The sequence below is a fragment of the Nicotiana tomentosiformis genome, chromosome 11, assembly GCF_000390325.3.
Source record: "Nicotiana tomentosiformis chromosome 11, ASM39032v3, whole genome shotgun sequence".
NCBI lineage: Eukaryota > Viridiplantae > Streptophyta > Magnoliopsida > Solanales > Solanaceae > Nicotiana > Nicotiana tomentosiformis.
The window spans coordinates 52301175-52326265 of record NC_090822.1 but is presented as its reverse complement, the minus strand read 5'-3'; the positions used below and the strand labels follow the sequence as shown (position 1 = coordinate 52326265).

The window sequence follows — 25091 nt, the reverse complement described above, 5'->3', positions numbered from 1 at the left end:
AGTTATTTGTATTTCTCCTGTCTAATTTGTATCTCAGACAGATGTTGTATTTTATTTTATTTCCTAGTTGATGCTCATGCACTTGTGACATCGGGTTTTGGGGGTGCTTATGGGTTGTCCTTTATTGTAGTTGTGAAAACATTATCAATAACCCTGTAAATTCTATTTCTTATTATTTAATTGATGAAAATTATGGTTTCAAAAATACTAAAATAAGTAATTAAGTTAAACATTCATTGTTTTCTTGCTTGACGGCGATGTTAGGTGCCATCATGACCTCTAGTGGATTTTGGGTCGTGACAGTTTGGTATCAGAGTGTTAGGTTCACTTAGGTCTCACGAGTCATGAGCAAGTCTAGTAGAGTCTTGCGGATCGGTACAGAGACGTCTGTACTTATCTTCGAGAGGCTACAGGGCTGTTAGGAGCACTTCCCTTCTTGATTCCTCATCGTGCGATTTGATTCCTTTGAGGCTTATGCCTTTACATCCTTCCTACTCATTCTTATACGATATTCAACGCTCGTATCATTTGGGTATCGAGGAGATGTAGTGGTACTACAGACGGGGAGCAGGGTGTTTCTTCATGCGCATTCGAGCAGGTTATTATCGTCTTCTTGTGGAAGTAGGTTATGTTATTTTAGCTCAGTAACTGTATTTTTGATGGTTTCAAGGCTACGCGTAGGTTGCTATGATGTTCAAACGTTGTTATCGCACAGTGTTCGTGTAATGGTACGGTGCTTGTCTATATGTTGGGGCAGTGAATGACTTGAAAGGAGGTTTTTCTCAGTGCATGATTCGGAGGTTCAGCATTTTATTTCCAGCATAGGAAAGGCAATCGGACTATGAATGTTCAAGTTTGGGATAATGGAGTAACGAGACTTGGTATTTTTGAGCGTGGTAGAATTCTCAATTGTGATGTGGTGTCATCATCCTTGTTGAAAGCGTTAAGGTTCGCCGGTGTTATGGTCTTCATTAATTTGCCTTTGGGGCAGGGTAGTGTGAAATGGTGCCGGAGAAGCGGTTGTCCGAGATGGAGTAGTGTAGCGATTTTGGAATCAAATGGGTATTTCTAATGTTGACGGCTCGAGAAGGATGATCTTCTAGGAGGCTTGGAGTTGGTGGAAATTTATTAGCTCAAGTGTTACAGAGATGGATTCGGATTTGACGCAACAATTGGGCAGCGAAGGACGAAGAAGGACATGTGGGAGGTGTTTTTGCGGTAGTTGAATTGCTAGAAGGTCAAGTATGAAAAAACAAAGTTGATGAGTTGCTTAAAAGAGAGGGTTTAACCAAAGTGGAAGAGTGGCAGAGTAGCATATGGGTTCCGTGGTAGGATAGACACACGCCTTGAGGAAAGTTTGGAGCCATTTGGGAATTCATGGTGGACAATGACTAGGTCCACAGATTTTATTTGGATGCAACATGACTTCGAGTTTGGAATGTATTGTTGGACTTTCAGTTGATGTCAATGGAGAAGAAGGAATCTCGGTGGGTCTCGGGGTTATGTAATTGTACCTTTAAGCTAAGTAGGAGAGCCCCACTGTCTATGATTGGATTGCATAGTTGTTTGCTTGTGGGGTTTCTGGTTATCGGTGTATTGGTGGGTTATTACAACTAAGGAAAGAAAATATCAGTGGTAATTTGAGCAAAGGATTTGAGGAATGTGTGCTATATTTGGCCTTATAGGTTCATGTTCAGGTTTTGGGAAGACTCAGAGTCTATGCTTTGTGTGGATGTGATGTACAAGGAAAGGAATCCAGCCAATTGCTTCTTTGAGAGGGTGTTCATATGCTAGTAGTGCCTTGGATTTTGATTATATTCGGGAACAAGTCAGAGTGGGTGACTCTCAACAACGGTCCTAGTGGGTTCAAAATTAAAGTGCAGTGCCTAAGAATTTCGGGTCCGTGGTATGATAAAGTATCGAGATTTTGTAGTGGATTATGAAAGAGGCTTGGAGTGTTCTATGTTATCATCGTTCTGTGGTGTAGCATTGGAGGAATGGTAGAAATTAACTTCAAATTCGTAGAGGAATTACCAGAATGGGTGTACCAGTTGAAGATGCGAATGTGCGCACAAGGAGGATATGAGTTAGTTCATGGGTTTTGAGGCAATGTGGTCTTGTGAAATAGGGTCACTCAGGATGATTGCGAATTGGGTTCGTTATATTTTGAATGGAGCTATTATTATTTATAAGGCAAGTCCAGAGTAAATTAGAAGAAGTTGGTTCGGTTAGCAATGGTTGAATCGGCATGATGGTGGCAATGCTCAGTTCCTTCATCGTGTTAAGTTATGCAGGTGATTTTTGGCGGTACATGTGAGGCTTGACGGTCGCCGTAATTTGATTTATTTGGAGGTATTCGATTATAATGGCTTGTTATGTGTAGATGGATCCTAGAAGAGTTATGGTGGTTTAGACCACTACTTGAGGATTGTATTTTCTACGGTTATGGGAATTCAGTCGCGTGTTGCAATGGTTCTCCTGAAATGAGTTAAGTGAAAGGTTTCTATATGATGGAGTCTTTATTCTATTAGTGGTTCAGGAGTTATGATGAAATTCTTGTACTCTCGCATATTGGCATATTAGGTGCAGTGAGCGGCATGGGAATTGGAAGTTGAGGATCAAGGTTGTAGTTCGGTGTAGACAAGAATATCACGAGCTCGGATGAGCAGGAACGAATTCAGATGTTTAGAGTAAGCTGGTATTGTCTTTAGCATCACCTGAGATCGATGTCCGGTGTAAGAGGCTTTGTGTACTGATTTGCGGATTCTCGATTCGCTTTACAGCATTGTATGGCCGGTGGTATGAATGTGCAGACTTTGTTACCTGGTGCGGAAGGTCGTGGGAGCGTATTCCACGGGAAGATTGTATAAATGTGACATGTTGTCACTTGATTGATTGAAGATTGAAACCAAGTATGGAGATTATGGTACTATCGCTAATGTGAGAGCTTAGGCCTGGGAGGCGCTCTATTCATTTAGTTGTGAACTGTGGAAGTTTGTTCCGGATTGGACAGCTGTTCTTATGTGTCATGAGTAGGGTTGTTGTGGATCCTTGGAAGATTATTAGCCCAGTGCGGTACGATCAAAATTGGCTTGAGGTCCGTGGATGGATCTAGATGTGAATGTGCGCTCTATATCAGGCTGGATGTGTTCATTTTAGCATAGCGTTGCTTAGGGAGGGGTCTTCGGGCCTTGGATGTTATTTCTATCGTCAGCTATTCCGTGTAATCTCTATTGTTCCATGTGGGTTGTGAGATGGTATGATTATTCGTACTCGTATCGAGACCCCATGTAGTTTGTGGTGTTGTGAGAATAGGATGGCTCTCGAGATGCAGGTCATTTATTGCACCTTAGTCGTGCTTCAGTTTTGTAACATATGGCGATATCTGTCTCCCCAGAGATGATATTATACACTTGGCATATTGTGGTCGACATTCGGGTATTTCGTAGGTATGAGCATTCTGGCTCGGTAGGTATTTCCTTATAGATTAATATGTTTGGATCGGGTGGCACGCCGCCACCACGGGTATGTTGTTTGTATTGGATGGCACGCCGCCAGGGGTATCATGGTTGGATCGGGTTGCACACCGCAACGGCATCATGCGTGGATCAGGTTGCAGGCCGCAACAGTGTGATGTTGAGTACAATTCCCTATATCTATTCTTGTGTGTTTTGTTTCTCATTTTCTGAGGAAGGTTCATAACATCTTTTCGGTTGTTTAACTAGTTACATGGGTTGAGTAGTTCATTTTCCTTATGTATCACATTCGAGTTTGTAGCTTTTTGGAACATTATGGCATCATATGAGACTTTTGGCAGTATCTGAGGTAGCTTATTGCCTGAGCAGCTTGTACTGGGTGAGACGAGATTATTGGACCTTCGATCAGTGCGATCGGATTTATATAAGGTATATTAAAGAGCAAATATCGTTGTTCAGTTCAGAATGAAGTAATGCTTCTTTTCAGGAGGAGAGACTCTATGATTTGTGATTTGGAAGATGGTTATGAGTTTGTACAATCTCTTCCGTCGTGGCAGTATTGCGAGAGTTGAAACAGGGCTTATATATTTTATGAGGTATACTACGGGCTTCGGGTCAGTGGAAATTTCAGTCGTTGTGCTTGGGGGAGATTGCCTTGGACAAATGAGTTATGTGGTGCATGGTGTGATTTCAGCGGAGGAGCATGGTCACGTTGGGTTCAGTGTCTGGCGATTAATACGGTGTTCGTGTGTTAGAATATGGTATCGTGGAGAAACTCCAGATGTTGGAATTTAGCTCTAAACCTTGCTAGCTAAGGTAGCAGGAAGGATCTTCAGTATGGCTCGAGCTAATGTGCTCAACTGGGTTGTGGTGGCATGGGTAGGTGCAGGAGGTGTTAAGCAGTGATTTTGGACAACTCCGGAGTAGTTCTTAGCACGTTCGAGGATGAACGTATGTTTAAGTGGGAATAATGTAACGACCCGACCAGTTGTTTTGAGCTCTAGCACTTCGTTCGGCGGTTTGAGGCCTTGAATAACTTCACTTCAGGTATTATGACTTGTGCACATGATCGGAATTGAATTTCGGAAAGTTTGGAGTTGATTCGGAAAGAAAATTCTAATTTCGGAAGCTTTAAGTTAGAGAAATTAACTAAGGTTTGACTTTTTTGTAAACGGCCTTAGAATCGGGATTTGAAGAACCCAACAGGTTTGTATGATGATTTTGGACTTGGGCATATGTCCGGATGGGTTTTGGATGACCCGGGAGCGTTTCAGCGCCTATTGTGGAAAGTTGGCATTTTGAAAGAATTTCAAAATTTTGGATTGAAGGGTATTTTAATGATATCGATGTCCATTTGGAATTCCGAGCCTGGGAATAGCTTCGTATGGTGATTCTGGTCTTAGGAGCGCGTCCGAATGTGGATTTGGAGGTCCGTAGGTCATTTTGGGGTCATTTGGCGAAAGTTGGAAGTTGGGGGGGTTGGAAGTTTGACCGGGAATAGACTTTTTGATATCGGAGTCAGATTTTGATTCTGGAAGTAGGAGTAGGTCCGTAATGTCAATTATGACTTGTGTGCAAAATTTGAGGTTAATCGAACTTGATTTGATAGGTTTCAGCGTCGAATGTAGAAGTTTGAAGTTCTAAAGTTCACTAAGCTTGAGTTGGGATGAGATTCGTATTTTTAGCGTTGTTCGATGCGATTTGAGGCCTCGAGCAAGTTTGTGTCATGTATTGGGACTGGTTGTATGTTTGGACGGGGTCCCAGGGGCCTCGGGTGAGTTTCAGGGTGGTTTCGGATCGATTCTCCTTGTTTTGTCACTGATGTGCTGGTGTCTGGTTTCCTCCTTCGCGAACGCGAAGGGTCTCATGCGGTCGCGAAGAGGAGTTTTTGGGGCTACTGGGAATTGGCCATCGTGAATGTGATGAAGGAGATGCGAACGCGAGACAGAAGCTGGGAAGCCTACACGAACGTGAGCTGGAGGTCGCGAACGCGAAGATGAAGGATGAGCTGGGGGCTACCAGGCATTAAGCCTTCGCGAACGCGGCTAGTGGCCCGCCAACGCGAAGGGTAGTGGTAACAAGGCTTCGCAAATGTGACGACGAGTTCGCGAACGCGTTGAGTAATTTGGAGTTTGAAATTTTTGGCCTTCGCAAACGCGATGGCCTTTCCGCGAACGCGAAGAGGAGCGGGCCTGGGCAGACTGGTTTTAAAATGGGGTTTGGGTTCATTTCACCCATTTTCCACACGGCTTGAGCGATTGTTTGAGCTCTTCAAGGGGGTATTTTCATCATCTAATGCAAGGTAAGTGACGCCCACATTATGTTAGTGAAATATATGGATTATATGTGGATTTAAAGATGAAAATTGGTAGAAATTTGGGATTTTGAAGAAAAACTTAGTAATTGGTATTTTTGGATTTTTACCACGAAATTGGGTATGGAATTGGGAATAAATTATATATTTGAGTTCGTAATCATGTGAGTAAAGTTTATCTTCAAAAAATTTCTGAATCCGGGCACGTGGGTCCTAGGGTGAATTTTATCGACTTTTCTAGCAGAGTTGGAAATTGTTTAAATTGATTAATTATGGGCATTAGAACACATTTTTATTGGTTTGCACATTGTTTGCATAGTTTTGGATCGACAAGCATTGGTTTGAGGTGTTAGAGTGGCGTTGGAGTCGGCTATGGAACTTCGGAGCGAGATAAGTCTCATGTCTAACTCTGTGAGGGGGAAACTACCCCCAAGGTGTTGTAATTGATATGTGCTACTTGTTGCAGGGGCTACGTACGCACGAGGTGACGAGAATTCGTACGTAGCTACATTCATGTTATTGTCCCGGTAGACTCAGGTTCACGCCATGCTATAATTGTACTATTTGGGTTATCACTTGCTTATTAAATTCTTTTACTTCGCATTACTACTTGAGACTAGACAGACGTAGAGTGGTAGACTTGCTATTGTAGAGATTTGACAAGTTTCATGATTAGCCGCGGAATAATTGTACTCCTCTTATGAATTTCTCCCGCGTTATGCGTTCTCATCGAAAGGCTTCCTCAAAGTTCCTTATAACTCACATATTCCTCGTGAGTGGGATCACGGACCCGTCAAAGCTTCGTATTCTAATGGGATCGGGTCGTTCGACTCGGCAAGATTATGTACCACACTCTCATGGGAGCGGGTCGTTCGCCTCGGCAGTATAATAGATGTATCTATGGTTCGTGCCGTTCGACCCTCGGTAATGTACAGATTATGATGGGATCGGGCCGTACGCCTCGCCATTTCTATAAAATACTCTCATGGAAATCGTGCGTAATATCTGACAAGAAGTCAGTGTGTCTATGAGTCTTCCTGATTAGAATTATGACAACCTATCTGGTGAGGTTCATTATATATATGTGCTCCAGTTGAGGAGGTAATTGCTAATTGAGAGCTTGAGTCTATTGTAGAGAGGAGGACAGTATCACGTATTTACACTTGTTTAAATGCGTTTATTTACTCTTCCCCATATCTATTTACTCCCTACTGTATTTGTCTTATTGGACCACTAGTAAGTATCGATGTCGACCTCTCGTCACTACTTCTCTAGGGTTAGGCTAGATACTTACTGGGTACGCGTTGATTTACGTACTCATGCTGCACTTGCTGCACATTTTTGTGCAGGTACATATATGTCTGATGATCTTTTGGGCGCAGAGGTGCGGTTATTGCGGGGACTTACCGTGAGCTGCATTTCATGTTACGATCCGCAGCCTGCAGAGTCTCCATCAGAGTTATTTGTATTTCTCCTGTCTAATTTGTATCTCAGACATATGTTGTATTTTATTTTATTTTCTAGTTGATGTTCATTCACTTGTGACACCGGGTTTTGGGGGTGCTTATGGTTTATCCTTTATTGTAGTTGTGAAAACATTATCAGTAACCCTGTAAATTCTATTTCTTATTATTTAATTGATGAAAATTATGGTTTCAAAAATACTAAAATGAGTAATTAAGTTAAACATTCATTGTTGGCTTGCCTGACGGCGATGTTAGGCGCCATCACGACCTTTAGTGAATTTTGGGTCGTGACAAAAACCAACACAACATGTAACCGGGTAACCAAATCGTCGATAACAGACTCTCCCACTTGGCTCAAAGCCATAGATCAAATCACTCGATAACACACAATACCCATACTCTATTACTGCTATAATACCGGAGTGAGATTCAACTAAATCTTCCATAAGCTCATATAACACAAATCATATAATGCCTCAAATCATCAATTATGCCCTCATTCATCCCCGTGACGGTCAAGTCAACCTTCTCAACCAATCCAAACTCAAATCGCAATACCTTTAACCCACTGGTAGAAAAGAAACCCTCTTCACAACATCATAAGGATCATACATCTGTATATTACCCCCGCAAGTTATAACCCATCTGCTTAGCCTCAAACTGACATCTCTTTATATCCTTTCACAACCACAACCACTACGCATTCACTCAATCTCCCCGAGTCTGAACTCATCAACAAGTCATGAGAATCTAATTCTCTCCACAATTAAACAACATGAAAGATCCCTCAACGCACTCATAACTCGAGACTATACTTCAAATCAAGACATAAATCAAGCACCCAATAGCTCTTTTTACATCTCAAGCAAACTCTTTTCGTCACTTTCAAACCATATGAACACATCCCGCAGTCACATCATACTCATCATACAGCCATCTAACCACTCATTGAGCCATAAATTCCACTCTTAGGAACACTACCGTACATATAAGTCCAAAAGAACATGCTCACACAACTGAAATTACCGTGCTCAAGCTACATTCAAAAACCGGCCTCAAGTCCTCTAGACCGGCCCATCATCAGCACAAAGACGACACATCTCGCACCTCATCCATGGAATCACAAGCCGTTGATGCGCAGCTGATACCGAGCGCTCACATACGCATACAAGTGAGTGGAAGGAATTTAAAGTGATACGCTTCAAGCTGAATCAATGCCGCACGATAAAGAAAGAAAGATTGGAAGTTTATCCTAAATGTCCTGTAGCCTCTCGAAGATAGGTATGGACGTCATCATACCGATCCGCAAGACTCTACTAGACACTTGCTCATGACTCGTAGAACCTATGAACCTAGAGCTCTGATACCAACTTATCAGAACCCAAAATCCAACTAGCCGTGATGGCACCTAACCCAACCCACTAGATAAGCCAATTAACAATAATCCAATACCAATGAGTTTTATTGATCAAAGTAATGATAATATAACTGAACTTCTATACAAAGAATTCTCAACGATTGGATTAACTCTTCTTATCTTAAAACCTCTAGTTGCAAACCAAGTATTTCAAATCATTCCCGAACCTCTCGAAACCCAAACCATCTATACGTGCAAGCCATAAAATATAATATAAATCTACTCTATGTCTTAATTCGCATAACGAGATACTATAACTCAAAATAACCAAGTGAATCATTACACAAGTGATGAAAACTGCACGAACTACCATTAATTGAAAATTATATATTCTCATTAAATAATACGAACAGAATCCATTAACGCAGCTCCGCACAAGTTTTTACCTAACTTGCAACGGTCTAGCCTACCTATAAACAAACAACATAAAGAATTTAGTAAACACAATAAAGAATGTGAAAAGATCATATAGAGCATAAATAAATTCAATGGAACTAATTACAACAGGCTTCCAATATGTGAATCAGTAAAAATCATGAAGAAGCCATCCATGGAGAAAGGACGCCTGAGATTAAAAGATCTAAATAAGATCTTTTTCGATACCAAAAGCCACCAAAATATGTCAAGATCTCTATGCTTCTTTCTTTCCCAAAAAATCAAGTCATAACTTCTGCTGCCCTCCTACTTGTTCCATTCATTGAGACAGCAATTGCAAACCAGCTCTTAAATCCTCTAATGTGATTGTAAGTAATTCATCCGAGTCTATACAGTCAAAAGTGAGTCTCAAATCCAAATTTTCTCTTGCATTAACCAGCATTGGATCCACTAGACCTCCATTCATCTCCATGCGCAGCTTTTCAGCGGTTTCTTCCCCGATAAGTGTTGCAACAGCATCAACACTACATGAAGGATTCAACTTAAATCCGTATAACAAGCTGCTCTCAGCTTGATTAGTCATTTTAAGATGAAGAATTTTAGCTAGGTCCTTCGAACTAAAGTTTTCAAAATGAAAGAACTTCGTAACTCTTCTACAAAAGCCTTCATTAGAGGAGATTACACGCTTCATTGGTTCGCTATAGCCTGCAAAAATGACTACAATTTTTCCACTGTCCATGACAGACATTATCTCCTCTAGCGCTTCCAAACCATAATCCTTATCATCTGACTTCTGCATAGGTATTAACCGATAGGCTTCATCAACAAAAAGAATCCCCCCTTCAGCTTCTTGGATCTGCAGATAAGTTCAGGGACTCGTTCACATATGATCCAAATATATAGGAGCAAAATATCAAAAACTTTAGAATCACAGAAGTGTACCTTTCTCCTCGTCTTTGGTCCTGTATGACCAACAAATTCACCAACCAGATCAGTTCTCTGCACTTCCGTCACCTTTTCAGTTGGAAGAATCCCTACCATATGAAGTAACTTCCCAAGAATCCTAGCAACCATAGTTTTCCCTGTATAGTATATCACAGATGTATAAGATATCAACCTGGACGATATTCATCAAATACTTGAGCAGAAAAATAAATACGTCTGGGCAAAATCTCAAGCCAATACCACAATGAAAACCATTAGTAATATAACCGCAATTAACATGGTATCTATTTTTTCTTTTACGATTTAGTAAACCTAAACTTTTGTCTCTTAATAACTATGCACCTGGTCTTTGAGATATGATAATTGAGACAAAGCATTATGCAGTATTGAATAGACGAGTTGCTCCGTCTGATGACTGATGCTTTAGAATGTACAGCTCAAACTCTATGTTGTAAATGCAATGACATAACCATGATTACCTGTACCAGGGTTTCCAAGAAAAGCCATATGAGGTGGTCTTCTTGCACCAACTTTAAGCCCTAGGGCCTGACGCCTCTCATCCAAGAGCATCCCCTTTGCCCATTTCCGGAGTTGCTGCTTAAGCTCATGTAAGCCCACTATTTTAGACAATTCATTTTCAAGTTCATCCATTTTTGCTTTTGTCTGGCCACATGCTTCAACAGCTTTACGTTTCCTTTGTTCTTCAAGATGCCAATTGAGAAGTTCGCGCAATTTTTCATTACCAGGTCCTTGAGAGAGATGATTTATTGGAGTCATGCCCTCCTGCATTCCATATACCTATAATTAGTAACGGTCATAAAAAGAACTCAAAATCATTGAAAAATATTCTATAATACATTGTCTTCGGCACTACAATTAGCATCATGCTCTAACAATGTCTTGACCGTGGAACAGTCTTCAGCTCGTAGAGAGTGCCAAACAGCAAGATGCAATGGAGTCATCCCATTCTGCAAGAAAGCCGCAGAAAAGTGAGAAATCAAATAATAGAAAAAGAAAATAAAAAGCCATGTTCAAGCTCAATCATAACCGAAGCAGTACGAATACACACATTTGCTTTCGCTTCAACGAGAGCACCATGAGCAAGAAGCATCTTTACAGCTTCATTACTACCATTCTTTGCTGCCATGTGCAATGGGGTCTCTCCATACTGCAATACACAAAATAAGTCCATTTGTTACAACACACAAAATAAGTCCATTTGTTACAACTGACAATGTGAAAAATAGTCAACAACAATAACAATAAACCCAGTGTAATCCCACACAGTGGGGTCTGGGGAGGGTAGAGTGTACGCAAATCTTACCCCTATCCTGTGAAGGTAGAGAGGTTGTTTCCGATAAGACCCCCGGCTCCACAAGCAGAAACAACAAGCAGTAAAGTGAAAAATACTCAATTAATAGAATGATGCACATACCATATTCTTGGCTTCCATCTCCAACTTTTCTGGCCCAGACCAACCAAGCAAAAACTTGAGTATTTCAACATTATTGTAACCAGCAGCAACATGAAGTGGTGTCTGCACCATCTGCATCCCGATAAATTGGAAATTACATAAAGAAAATGCTTTCCGCAGAAACTTGGGTAATCTTGCTCTGACAAAAGACTATGATCAAATAAAAGTTACATATAGTTACCCTTGTAACTGTTTTGAAACATAAATCCCCTTGTTTTATTCTTTCATTCTAGGACATTCGTATGAAAACTTAAAAGCCCAGAAGATTAAAAGTCAAAGATAATATATTATCCTCTTTAAAGAGGATTAGATATCATAGACGAAGTCACATTGCCAATATAATAATTTAACTATATCATAACAACAGTAATCTTTTTTTTCAATCAAGAGAATAATAGTCATCTACTTTAGACGCAAAAGCACCTCCAAAACAAGAAATATCTCCCACCTCCGCAATCAAAATGTCAAAAGGGTGTAGGAGACCAGATATTAAAGACTAACAGATGGTCCACATCTGGAAGAAAAATCAATATACTCATTTAGAAAAACTTGGGCAGCATAGACATTAAGAGTCACAGAGCCACCAAAAGATAACACATCTACATTAAAATCTTAACATAATTAATTCTGAGTTTTTCACTTTTTCATTTTCTCTTTATGGTTATAACAACCAAATAATCACTCTATTTCCAACAAGCATACCTACATAACAATGGCGACCTAGTGTTCCTATGATTTTTATAGGCAATTCAGGTAGAGGTAGCAATGATAGGACTACTAATGCTGCAGAGTTGAGAAAATCAATGGTTCATAGCTAGCCAAGATATTTCTTACAGTTTACCGTAATATGATAACCTCCCTTGTTCTTTTTGTAACAATTCTTTTAACCCATTCCCTCCGTTTTAATTTATGTGAACCTATTTCTTTTTTAGTCTGTGCCGAAAAGAATGACCCCTTTTCATATTTGGCAACAATTTACCTTTATGCAATGATTTATAGCCACACAAAATAATGTGCCTCATTTTACACCACAAGTTCAAAAGTCTGGCTCTTTTTTTAAACTTTATGCCGGTCAAATAAGTTCACATAAATTGAAATAGAGGGAGTATTTATTATTAATGTACCAAGTTGTGATTTGACTAATTTTTCCTTTCTAATATACTCTCTTGTTTAACCAGGGGCGGATCTAGCGCTATAAATACAGGTTCAATTGAACCCATAACTTTCAACAAAACCCGGGAATATACTGTGCAAAATTACTGAAATATGATCATATATTAGTGTTTGAACCCATAGACTAAATGAGGCTATGGGTTCAGTGGTAAAACTGATGGGCAAAGTTCCGCTCATTGCATGGAAGACTGGAGTTCGAATCTCTGTGTACACAATTTTTATTGCAATTTTATTTGAGTTACTGTTTGACTTCTTTGTTACTTATGGGCTTTTTTTGCCCCTTCCCATTTAAAGAGGTCCGTTTCTTATCCTTAAAAGATGACGACCAACCTAATTAATTTTATTCTTTAATGTGTACTTCATTAACTTGTGGGGCTTAATAATAATTATAAAAAAGTTGGTCTTCACAAAACTTTAAGAGATCAAAACCTTCCACTTTTCAGAAGGTTCATCAGTTCCCAAATTTTTAAAGCTAGGGTTTCAAAAGAATCAAAGCAAAGGCTCTTCTTCAGTTCTTCTTGGACATAAACTGCAATCAATCCTCTTCTTTAGTTTTGTTGGTATGCCTCTATTGCTCTTTCTCAATAATAATGCAATAATATTTATTAATTATAAGTTACAAAATTTGACCCTGCTGTTCTTGGTTCTTGCATTTTGGTTCCATATAAGAAACGGGTCAAATGGTTTACTCTATTACTTCACTAATTAAAGACTTTCTTTTGGATTCATTTATTTTAACTGTTAAACTCATGTTTAGCTCACAGATAGTGAATTTTAGTGATAAACTGCTATGATTTTTTTTGTGCTTCAACATTTGAGTTTTAAGGATAAATTTAACTTTTTATATCATATTAATTACTAGTCACTCCTTTCCTAAACTAATCTTACTTTTCTTTTCTTTTATTTTCTTTTGGACGACTCTCTAAGAATTTGAAACAGAAAGTTCATTAGTACACATGCTATGACAGTTAGGCCTAAGGAATAACTCCATTCTTGTTGTGCTGAAGAAATTAGATATTGTATCATATAAACTCCAACTTCATAAGTACTTAAGTTGTTGAAATATCGATTTGGTTAGATTAAGTTTCAATTACACCTTGAAGTGTAATTTATTTTTTGTGATTTTTAGGATCTTTTTAGTGAGGGTGGATATGATCACGAAATTTTTCAAGGCTATTCCAACTCCTCAAAGTTCTGGTTCTGGTTCTGGTTCTAGTCCTCCTACGCCGAGTTCTTCTCCAAGTCCAATTATTCATGACAATATCAATCCTTCGGCAGGATCAAACAAAGAGAAAATGTTGAATTTGAATCTTGAACCTGATCCCGCAGAAAGAAAGCAAATTTCAGAGTATCCTCCGAATTTACGTGACCGAGTGAGGAGATATTATATTCAACAAGGACCTTGTCAACCTCGTAATTGTAGTTTTCCAAAAAGAGATTTTGGTAGATTTATGCGTCAATTTAATGGATGGTTAGAATATAGTGTTAAAGTTGAAGCAACATTTTACTTATGTTGTTACTTGATTAAAAATGAGCATGAAGGACATGGAAAAGTTGGGGATTCTTTCACAAAGAGTGGTTTTAGAGCTTGGAATAAAGCTACAGAAAGGCTTAACGCACATATTGGAGAGGTGAATAGTCTTCACAATCGATGTTTTAAGATGATGAGAGATTTAATTAATCAAGAACAATCAATTCTAACCTCTTTTGACAAGCAGTCTGAAAAAATTAAAAGTGATTATCGAGTTCGGTTGAATGCTTCGATTGATGTGGCAAGATTTCTTTTAAAACAAGGAATGTCTTTACGGGGCCACGATGAAGGTGAAACTTCTACTAAAAGAGGAAACTTTGTAGAACTCTTACAATGGTATGCAGATAGGGATGATGAAGTGAAAAAAGTTGTGCTACAAAGTGCTCCACAAAATAACATGATGATTGCTCCAAATATCCAAAAAGAGATCGTGAATGCTTGTGCGAAAGAAATAATTAAAGCAATAGTTGAAGATTTAAATGGAGATTATTTTGGAATTTTGGTTGATGAATCTTAGGACGTTTCTCATAAGGAACAAATGGCTCTTGTTCTGCGGTATGTCAACAAAGAGGGAAAACTTATTGAGCAATCCCTTAGTATTGTTCATGTTAAAAAAACAACTTTATCGTCATTACAATGATTTGCTTTTAGAGCACTCATTGAGTCCATCTCAAATACGGGGACAAGGTTATGATGGAGCTAGTAACATGCAAGGAGAAATCAATGGTCTTAAAACTTTAATTCTGAAAGATAATCCTTCGGCATATTGTATACATTGCTTTGCCCATCAATTGCAATTGACTCTTGTAGCCATTGCAAAAAAACATTGTGATGTAGATCAATTTTTTGATATTGTTGCTAATGTCTTGAATATTGTTGGAAGTTCTTTTAAGCGTAGGGATATGCTACGAGAGGATCAGGCAAAAAAACTAGAGGAGCTACAAGTGCTTGGTGAAGTTCATACAGGAAGTGGACTAAATCAAGAACTTGGACTCCAAAGGCCAGGTGATACCCGATGGGGTTCTCATTTTAAGACAGTGCGTAACTTTATTGCATTATTCTCGTCAAACATTAATGTACTTGAGTTTCTTGCAAGTGAGGGTGCAAATTATCTTGAGAGATCAGTGGCAAAAAGTCTAGTGAATGACATAAGATCTTTTGAGTTTGTGCATATGATGCATTTGATGTTAAAATTATTAGCAATCACAAATGATTTGAATATAGCTTTGCAAAGAAAAGATCAGGATATTGTAAATGCTATGAAGCTTGTTGGTTTCACCAAGAGGCAATTGCAAGTGATGAAAGAATCTAAATGGGAATCTTTCATAGATGACGCCTCTTCATTTTGTTCCAAGCATGATATTGTGATCCCTGAAATGGATAAGAACTATCATCTTGGAAAGTCAAAGCGTAGGAGTTCAAGTGTTACATATTCTCATCATTTGCGTGTCGAAGTTTTTAATATTGTTATTGATTTGCATCTTTCGGAGCTTAACAGTCGTTTTGATGCGGTGAATAGTAATCTACTTCTTGGTATGGCTAGTTTGAGTCCGGATAATTCTTTTGCAAATTATGATAAAGACAGAATTATGAAACTTGCTACACTTTATCCTCATGAGTTTAATGGTTCAAAACTTGAAGATCTCAGTTACGAGCTTGACAATTATATTCTCTTTGTGAAAGAAGACAATGATTTCTCTAACTTGAAAGGACTTGGAGATCTTTCAGAAACACTAGTTAAAACAGATTTGTACAAGACTTGGAGCCTTGTGTTTTTGCTTGTGAAGTTAAGTCTGATATTGCCTGTCGCTACTGCAACGGTAGAAAGAGCTTTTTCTTCAATGAAGTACATCAAAAATGACTTGCGTAGCAGAATTGGTGATGAATTTTTGAATTACTGTTTAGTTTGTTATATAGAAGATGAAGTATTTGAAAGTGTACCTAATGATGTGATTATTGATCGTTTTCAAAACATGACAACCCGTCGGGTACAATTGTAATGGTGATATTTATTGAATATATATTATGTTAGATGGTTCGGTACTTGTTACATATATATTAAATATCATTGTTCGCATTTCATTCGGTTATTATTGTATAGTACCTTGAGGTATATCCTAGAGTCTAAATCTTGAACCCATAAAGTTAAATTCCTGGATCCGCCTCTGTGTTTAACTAATTCCGTAAGCATCTTCCCAAAGGAAATAAACTGCTGTGAAGGAGACAGTTCCCAAGTGCTTTAACGCGTTTTATACATAACAATAAAAGCAGATACTATGTTGGATATTGTTTTTACCTCAGAAGAATGGGAAAGATTCCCATTCTTTTTCCTGAATCAGCCAACCATATGCTCTTTGAATATATTACGGGCCATAAAGTCGAAATATTTTTGCATATTAGTGTACATAAATCGGAGCCGAGGGTCTATTAGAGATAGACTCTATATCTCCATAAGGTAGGGGTAGGGTCTGCGTACACACGACCCTCCCAGACTGCATTATATTGGATATGTTGTTGTTGTTAATGTACATAATCAGATCTGGGGAATTGGCAGATGCACACATAAACCACTAACCAGATTGTATAACAGAGTAGTTCCCAAGAACCCACATTTTCTTTGGCCCAAAACTGGATCCGCAAACACACATTTTCATTTATGCAAACGAATTCAGACCCCAAAAAAAAAAGACAAACAATGACAAAAAAATAAAAATAAAAAGAAAGAAGAAAAAGGTAAGGAAGGAGATCGTACAACTGGGTTACGTTCATTGAGAAGAGAAGGGTTTCCGGAAAGAAGCTTTTGAAAGGCAAGTAGATCCCCAGATTGAGCGAATCCGTGAATGGTTGTGGATCTATAGGATCTTGACCGTTGATCTCGTGACCTCTGCATTTTCTCGTCGTATTTTTCCCTATCTCCGGCAGAAAGAGGAGGGGGGGGGGGGGGGGGGGAATTAAATCGGGGGAAGATAGGCCGTCGGTGGATTTGGGTTTCAGGGGAATTATCTACAAATAAGCCACGGTGATAGTGTGGTAACAATATTTCCAAATCTAGGCTGGTTGTCGGCTAGTTGGCTTCCTTTCCTGCTTGTATCCATTCATCTTGCACCTTACCCTGTAACCTATAGGCTATAGCCCATTTCCTCCCCCGTCTCGACTTTATGTTACTATATGAAGAATTAATTATTTTTTAAAGATTTTAAATTACTTGCTAGCAAACTATATAGTTGTACTATGCTAGTATTGTATACATCTTTTAATTCACCAATATACCCTCATTAGTTGTTGCCATCATATTAAACTTGAGAACATTTTCGTCCATTCAACAAAATCCACCAAATTTACCCTTCATTTCCCTCTCTATAGCTCTTTGGCGGGAAACACAAATGGCCTCAATTTTCCATCTTCATCCATATTGGTTTAGTTTTCTAAATTCTTTTCCGTATCTTTTCTCTTGACACCAAGACAAATACCAGCAATTAGTGTATTCTTATTAAGAGTTCACTATTAATTTGTTCTCCATTGGATTGTTTTTCTCCTGAACACGAGACTACCCTGTAAAAAGTAAAAAATCTTTATCTTTGTGGGTTTTTGTTTGTCCTTCTTCTGAATATGTAGCAAAGCTTGCAAAATCAATCAATTATCATGTTGATTTGGCGGTTCTAAAAAATACTTCTTGGACTTTTCTTCAGCAGATTTTATCTCCAAAGGCCTTCATCGACTTTTCCTTGATAGTTGTGGCAGAACCGGTGGAACCACCACGGCACCACCACCATTTGTCTCTAAAAATCACAACTTCGTTGTGAATGTGAACCAAAAATACTTGTAACATTAATGATACTTCTGTTACATCTACAGGAAGGGGTTCTACAAAATTGTTCTTGAAAATAGAAGATGAAGGTTACTTAACAATTCAAAACTCATCTCTGCGACTGCAAATTGTAATGAGAATAGAGGTGAATGGGTGTAGAGATAGGAATGAATCCTGAAAGAGTGGGATTTAGCTTTTAGATTAATGATAAGATTTTGTTAAAAAAAAAACATACAACAGTTTTTGCCTGCTTGCTCTTGATTGTTACTGATTAATGGTATCTTAAAATTCATTTAAAAAGAGGAAGCCCAGATTTAAGCTTTCAGTTTTTTCTTAATGGTTGTAAGGCTAGATAATTAAACAAGGAACTTTGAGACACTTTTTTTGCTGCATTCAATATTTATATCCTTACTAGGAAAGAATTAATGAAAACAATAAAACAATTTAAAATATTCTTGTAACTAAATATGCTGTTTTTCCTTTTGTTGTGCACAATTGCATTTACATTTTACAGGAACCCATAAAAAAAAGATGCATATATATTTTACAGGAAATAAGAGTAATGATCGTTTGTGACATTATAATTATAATAGAAAGAATAAGAGGCAAATACTTTTGTTGGCCAAATACAGTTTCTTTAATATGCCTTTAGGTGCCTCGTGGAAACAAACTTTTAGGAACAAAACAAGTATGCTATTAATATCCTGTCTTACGTATAACTCAAAGGAGTAAATCTCCCACTCCTAATCAATTGTATTGAAAATTGAGTACTCAATATTATACTTTAAAATTTCAAATTGCCACATACAATTGGATATTTGATAGTTCCTTAAAGTGTTTACTTGTCTTTGAAGGTACTATAAAACTTCTCTTATATTATTTGTTGCTTGCTTATGTTTCTGATATAATAAGAGCAACTACTCAGCTGGGCACTGTAAGATGATACTCAAAAAGGAATGACGGGTCGCTTTGCTTGAAGATACACATTTTCTATATTTTATGGGTATTGCATCAATAATACCTCGTTGTAATCGCTACTTATAGTTGACTAAATAGCAGTAGCGTTGTAGATTCTTTTTAGGTCCTCTTTTGCAGATATTATACCATCCTACCATTTTGTTTGATGTATCGAAAAGCCTATTGGTTATGATAGTCTAATTTCTTATCTATAGATGGAGCACTATTCCATTGGCATCAGAACACTTAGAAAAATAACAAGCAGGATGCTTAATATGTTGGCATATATAGAGAGAGAGAGCACGCGCATTATGGGTGTTAGAAAAAGATACATTTTTTTCCATCAATATATGACGACTAGGGTTCTTATGAGAAAATTTTCTCTACATCTTGGAAAAAATTAGGAGGTTGCGGACAAAAAGAATTCATCTACTTCGTGTGGATTTCCGACTATCCGTGTCAGTGACACAAGTCGTGCTTGTTATAGATTCGCTTCCACTTAGGAAAAACCCGCAAGTCTCTTAAACTAGTATTTTTTTATTAAATATTACATGGACAATTGACATGAACATCATTTCAACTTAAAGAATATACATTTCATAATCGTATACATTTTTAATAAGATAACATTGTACATACATGTTCAAGAAAGATGATACAATTTTACAATTGCAGGCCTTTGTGTATGTCATCCTGATGCAAAAGGCTTTAATTTGATGTACGCATTGAATTCAAGAGGCCTCCCTTAATGGTGTGAACCTGAAGTTTGATAATTTCAGGCCACCATTCTACATGAATTCACAAAACCACATACTCCTAGCTGAACTTGACACTGCTTGTGTAATATCGTCAAAGATATCACCTTGAATCCACAGGTGTGGGGAAGCAAGATTGATTTAGTTGCCACGTTTAGGCTTCCTGAAAAGGACTTGGATCTGTTCAGCACCATTTGGCTTCTTTTGTTGACAGTGCTCGACCTATTTTCTTTGGTTACTTGCTTAAGGCTCGAGAGAGAACTATTTGGTTTCTCTTTAGAATAAACTAGTTCAAAGTTATCTTGTGGTCGCTTATCCTCCAGAGCATTCAAGATTGGCCTCTCATCATGTTCCACTTCAGAGATTTTCTTGGCCTCGTTAAGGAAGCCAATAGCGCGCCATGCATCTGCAACAAGCTGAAAAGTATTATTCGTCGGAGGCACTCCCATCTCTTCCATAATTTGGAGGAACTCTTCAGCTTTCCATGGTTGTTTTGCTTCTCCATAACCCCATATGAGGGTCTCAAAGGTTTTCAAGTTTGGGGAAACATCCATTTTGGACATCCTTTCAAATACCCTCAGAGCATACTCCATTTGTCCAGCGCTGCACCATCCACTGATAATTGTCGTGAACATTACAACATTTGGATGTACACCTGATGAAGCCATAACTTTCAAGAGCGCTTCAGCATTTTCAGGTTCTCCAGCACGCACATAGCCTTTAGCAAGAATGCTGAATGCGTGGCTATCAGGTTCTATACCGGCCTTAATCATGTCATCAAATATCTCTTGGCATTTATCCATAAGTCCAGCTGAACTCCATGCATTCATGATAGTACTAAATGTTATCACATCTGGTTTCACTCCAAACTCTTCCATCAATGTAAGTGTCTGCACATTTAGATCAATGAATAAGAAACATGTCATGTTCAGAATGACGTGGCACTCTTTCTTTCTCTCATTTTTTTCCAGAAGGCTTGAAGCTACAATAGAGTGAGTTTTACCCTTTTTTAATAGGCTTGGTATCAAGGGGTACTTGGTCTTTGCATGTGAAAACTGATACTAACACATGCAAAACCAAAATTACCAATAAGTACACGGAAAGGAATAATAAATAATGGTTGTTACATTCCTAAAATTACACAATTTAATGTTCAGTAAATTGCTGATGTAAAACCAATATGGGTGCATACCTCATCAACACCATTAGTTTCAGTGACGTCGAGAAAGCCTTTGATAAGAGAGTTGAATATTACTAGATTAGGATGTACACCAAGATCCTTCATCCTGTAAACAAACCTTAATGCTTCGGTCATATTACCCTCTTTACAGTACCCATCCACGATAATACCACTTGTTCGATGATTTGGTGCCACTTTGTGATTTTGCATTTGAAAAATCATTGCTTCAGCTCTAGCAGTCTCCTTGTTCCGAGCATAAGCCGTTGCTATAGTATTGTAAGTAACAACATCAGGTTTTACACCAGCTGCAACCATTCTGTGAACCACATTCCAAGCTTCGGCTATTTTGTTCTTGTTACACCAAGCTCTAACCAGAATATTATATGTTCTGTCATTAGGTTTCACATTCTCTTCAAGAGACATTATTTCCAACAGTTTCAGAGATTCTTCAGGCATACCAATGATTCCAAACCCTTTAATCAATGTATTATAAGTGCTGGTTGTGGGCTTACATCCTTTCTCCCTCATTTTCTGGAACACTTTCATTGCCTCCTTAACATTTCCGGATTCTGAAAAAGCATTTATCATGGCATTGAAGAATATGGAGTCGGGTTTTAGTCCATTTTGCTCCAATTTAGAGAGAAGCAACGGAATAGACTTGAAACGTTTCTGGAGAGTCAAGGCAGCCAAAACAGTTGTATATGTCACAAGAGTTGGCCGATGTCCTTCTTCGGTAAGACCCTTGAGAATTGAGTGGACCTCTTGTGGCTTTTTCCTCTCAATCAAAATATTCATCAGTTTTGTTCTTGAGCGAACAATGTGGCAACTCGTACTTCCCCAGCAGGCAGTGCAGCGAGATTGACGTGGAGAATTCGTCGTAGCTGAAACAAGAGGAGCTTGGTTTTCATGTAGATGAGATTCCTGCAGAAGATATAAATCACTGGTATCTTAACAGAGAGATTAAAGCATATATATATATATATACAAGAAATAAACTGGACGTATAACCAAGATGTAATCAAAATCCATTCAGTTGTGTGCCCAATACCATGGTGGAAGATGCAAAAATCTTCGACTTGCTCGGACTTGTTCCGTTCTTCTTTTTCTCAAAAATGATAGACTTGGCTACCTCATTTCCAAATTCTCCCATATTTTTCTTATCCAATTCTTAATTTTACTGCTGCTTATGAAGATAGCAATATAATTGCCTTATATCTATCCCGCAGAAGTTTACCGCTGCCTCAAGGACATTTTTCCTGCAAAATGGAGACTTGTTAAGGGTGTGTTTGGTATGAAGGAAAATATTTTTCAATTTTCCTATGTTCAAAAGAAGGGAAAATATTTTCCAAAACTCTTTTTCAACCTTCCCCACCCTATTCCCCATCCTCACGACCCCACCAACTTATACAGGAACATGAAGAAGGAAAATTCATAAAATTAGGGATGTTGGGGCGTGGGGGAGTATATTTTAGAGGAAATTTTCAATACTCTTTTCGATAAGTAAAATGTTGAACAATAAAAACTGAAGTTTGAAAAGCTAAATGGGGCCACAGCCCCAACTTTCCCCTAGTCCATCTAGCTTTACCCTTGGCCATGCTGGTATTGTAAAAAAATTCATAAAAAGGTATCCAGTTGGGCTACAACATCTTTTCAGTATTCAAAAGCGAAACTTGGCTAAGTAAGGACAAAATCAAGTTTTAGATGCAGTTGTTAGGAAAAAAGAGCAGCTTCCCTGTATCATGTTAGCACCATTGTATGCAGTGGTTGTGCAAAGTAACTAAGGTCATAGTGATCCTCAGTGACAAGATTTCAATAGAAAATTTATGTGCAATTTTACTTTTATCTACTACTCATGCTAGACACTGAAGTAATTAGTTAATCCCCAAACTGTAAGGAATTTGCACAGTTATCTTGAAAGCAATAAATATGCAGTTGCAAGATTCTAGCAGTCTATATTAGACTTAGCATAAAGTGCCAGACAGTGGGAGTCCAAGGGAAAACACATTAACCTATCGATAAGAAGGGGTTCACAAGAGATGCTGAACTATAAATTCTTGTCAACAGGTAGTGTCAATTACTTCATAGGAGTTGCCACAAAACTCAAAGATCAAATTAGAGACAAATAAATTAACATAAACTAGGCCAATTATAAACAAACCCAAGAACTTGAGAGTATGCTTTGAACCACTCTACTGAAGTTTGCATAAACTCAAAAGAGAGAACAGGACAGATGATCCATGAATTTAGCAACAAACTGAGATTCCTTGCTCAAGAAATAAATTTCAAACGGTTGTAACTTCGAGTCTGTGACTCACTTTATTATGCTACTGAGTTGAATTATAGTGCTTAAAAATCTAAAGTTTTCACCCATTCAAGTACGAGAGGATCCAACCACAAGAGGAGCCCAACTAAACAAGATCACAAAAGAGCAAACAATTACCATTATACAGATAAAGCTAATTCAGTAGCAGAAAACGCAGAAACTTCAGAGGGGTTAAGGGTGGAGGGGACTTACCTGTTTAGTGTGAGGAGAGAAGAGTTGCATGGTTGCAGAGTTAGAATCAGCATGTAGGACATACGCTTATGTTGGTCCGATCTTATCCGCAAATTTTATCTGAAATCACAAAAGGAAGCTCCAGATTTCTTCTTCTATTGAATTTTGAATCAATAGCTAAATTTACAAAGTCTAATATTTGTGGATTGGTATTTTGCCACGTCATTTTACTTTAGTTTCTTCTGTTGACTCATTTTTTCTTTTCTATCGGGCATATCATACGCACATTTGTTCGGGAAAAAGGCCCAAAATTGGACCAACACACAAAATAAATCTATTTTATTACGTGGAGCATTAATGGTCATCCACGTTTTCAAAATTAGTGCATTCTTAGTCCAAGTCCAACAGAAAAGTTATAAAACTAAACGGGTCCAACCACTTGCACTTACACGACTCGTTTCTAAAACCAGAAGACTCCTCAACTATGAGCCCGTTTGGATTAGCTGATTTGAAGTACCTGATAATTATTAAGTATTGAAAAATACTTTTAAGTGTTGAAACTGATTTAATAAATAAGCAGTTACGTGTTTGGATACAAGTGCTGAAATCAATAATAAGTTGCTGCAGTATTTGATAAAAAAGTGCTGATAAGCTCTTTTTCTATTAAAATGACTTAAATAACCTTATAATTGTTTACACTTATAAAGGCGTAATTTTTTCAAAATTTTAGATTTTAGATCGATTCAAATACAAAATATTCTATTTGTCGTTTTATTTTAAATACAACTGTACTTAGATAAGATAATTTTTATGATAAATATAATTTATTTTATGATAAGCATATAATCATAAGTTATAATAATTAATAAATTGACAAAAGTTTCTCAGTAAAAAATGAACCTAAATAGGACAAAATATTTGAAGAGAAACAAACATTGTCTTCATCACCACAACACTTAGAAATAAATACACCAAAAAATTGATATGTCCTCATTTATTACATTCAGTTCAAAGATTAATACACAATTACATTGATACAAATATGCAAAGGAATAAAGGATTCGCTTATCTTAAATAGTCAATGAGAATTGCTGACTTGAAGAGGCGGGGGGGTTAGGTGGGGGGTTAGGTTGAAAAAATACTTGAGGCAATGATTATCGATGTAGGAGTTTGTTCTAAAAAAGAATATTTTAAGGATAAAATAGTAAAAATCTTGGTCAAACTTAAAGTGCTTATAAGCTAAAAATTCATAAGTTGGGGGTGACCAACTTATGGCTTTTGGCTTATTTTTTACTTATAAGCACTTTTAACTTTACCAAACGCGTAGATAAGCCGAAAAGCGCTTATAAGCTAGTTTGACCAGCTTATAAGCTTAGCCAAACACCCTCTATGTGTATTTCTTCACCAAAATAACCTGATCAAGAAGAATCAATAAGAGATCATAGAATAGCAGAAACCATCAGGTAATTACGCTTCTTCTCCACACAATCCGACCCTTTCATCCTTCCTGGCCGCTCGCAGTGACAGTTCTTACTCCTTTTCAACCTCATCGTTTGTGTCACTCATATCTCTCTTTGTTTTGTGTTTTGTTAGATTAAAAATTAAAATAAGCAGAATACATCGACTGGAGGTGAATCTAAATTTGTTGAACTAATAAAAGTAGAAAAAAAGGTCTTAAGTGGCGATTGATCCTTGATCCTTGGGTAAATAAATTAACACCCAATCA

At 37.9% G+C, this 25091-nt stretch overlaps 2 protein-coding genes across 4 annotated transcripts; both read right to left on the bottom strand.

The window, feature by feature from the left end:
• Window positions 1-8961: 8961 nt before the first annotated feature.
• On the bottom strand, window positions 8962-17334 carry LOC104102121 (uncharacterized). The gene is made up of 7 exons (XM_070187964.1): window positions 16924-17334; window positions 11429-11539; window positions 11063-11161; window positions 10851-10961; window positions 10473-10776; window positions 9991-10130; window positions 8962-9904 (listed from the first exon to the last, which is right to left on the bottom strand). The coding sequence occupies exons 1-7, from the start codon at window positions 17059-17061 to the stop codon at window positions 9368-9370; spliced, it is 1440 nt and encodes a 479-aa protein (XP_070044065.1). The 5' UTR covers window positions 17062-17334; the 3' UTR covers window positions 8962-9367.
• A 2161-nt stretch (window positions 17335-19495) lies between these two features.
• LOC104102123 (pentatricopeptide repeat-containing protein At5g25630-like) lies at window positions 19496-23541 on the bottom strand. 3 transcript variants are annotated; one of them, XM_009609754.4, is made up of 4 exons: window positions 23387-23538; window positions 21920-22127; window positions 20884-21792; window positions 19496-20581 (listed from the first exon to the last, which is right to left on the bottom strand). In XM_009609754.4, exons 2-4 carry the CDS (start codon window positions 22019-22021, stop codon window positions 19712-19714), a joined length of 1881 nt encoding a protein of 626 aa, XP_009608049.1. In that variant the 5' UTR covers window positions 22022-22127; window positions 23387-23538; the 3' UTR covers window positions 19496-19711. The 3 variants fall into 3 exon arrangements, with proteins under 3 accessions (XP_009608049.1, XP_009608050.1, XP_070043964.1); XM_009609755.4 differs by lacking the exon at window positions 23387-23538 and adding an exon at window positions 23312-23370; XM_070187863.1 differs by lacking the exon at window positions 21920-22127 and having other exon boundaries at window positions 23387-23541.
• Between the last annotated feature and the right edge of the window lie 1550 nt (window positions 23542-25091).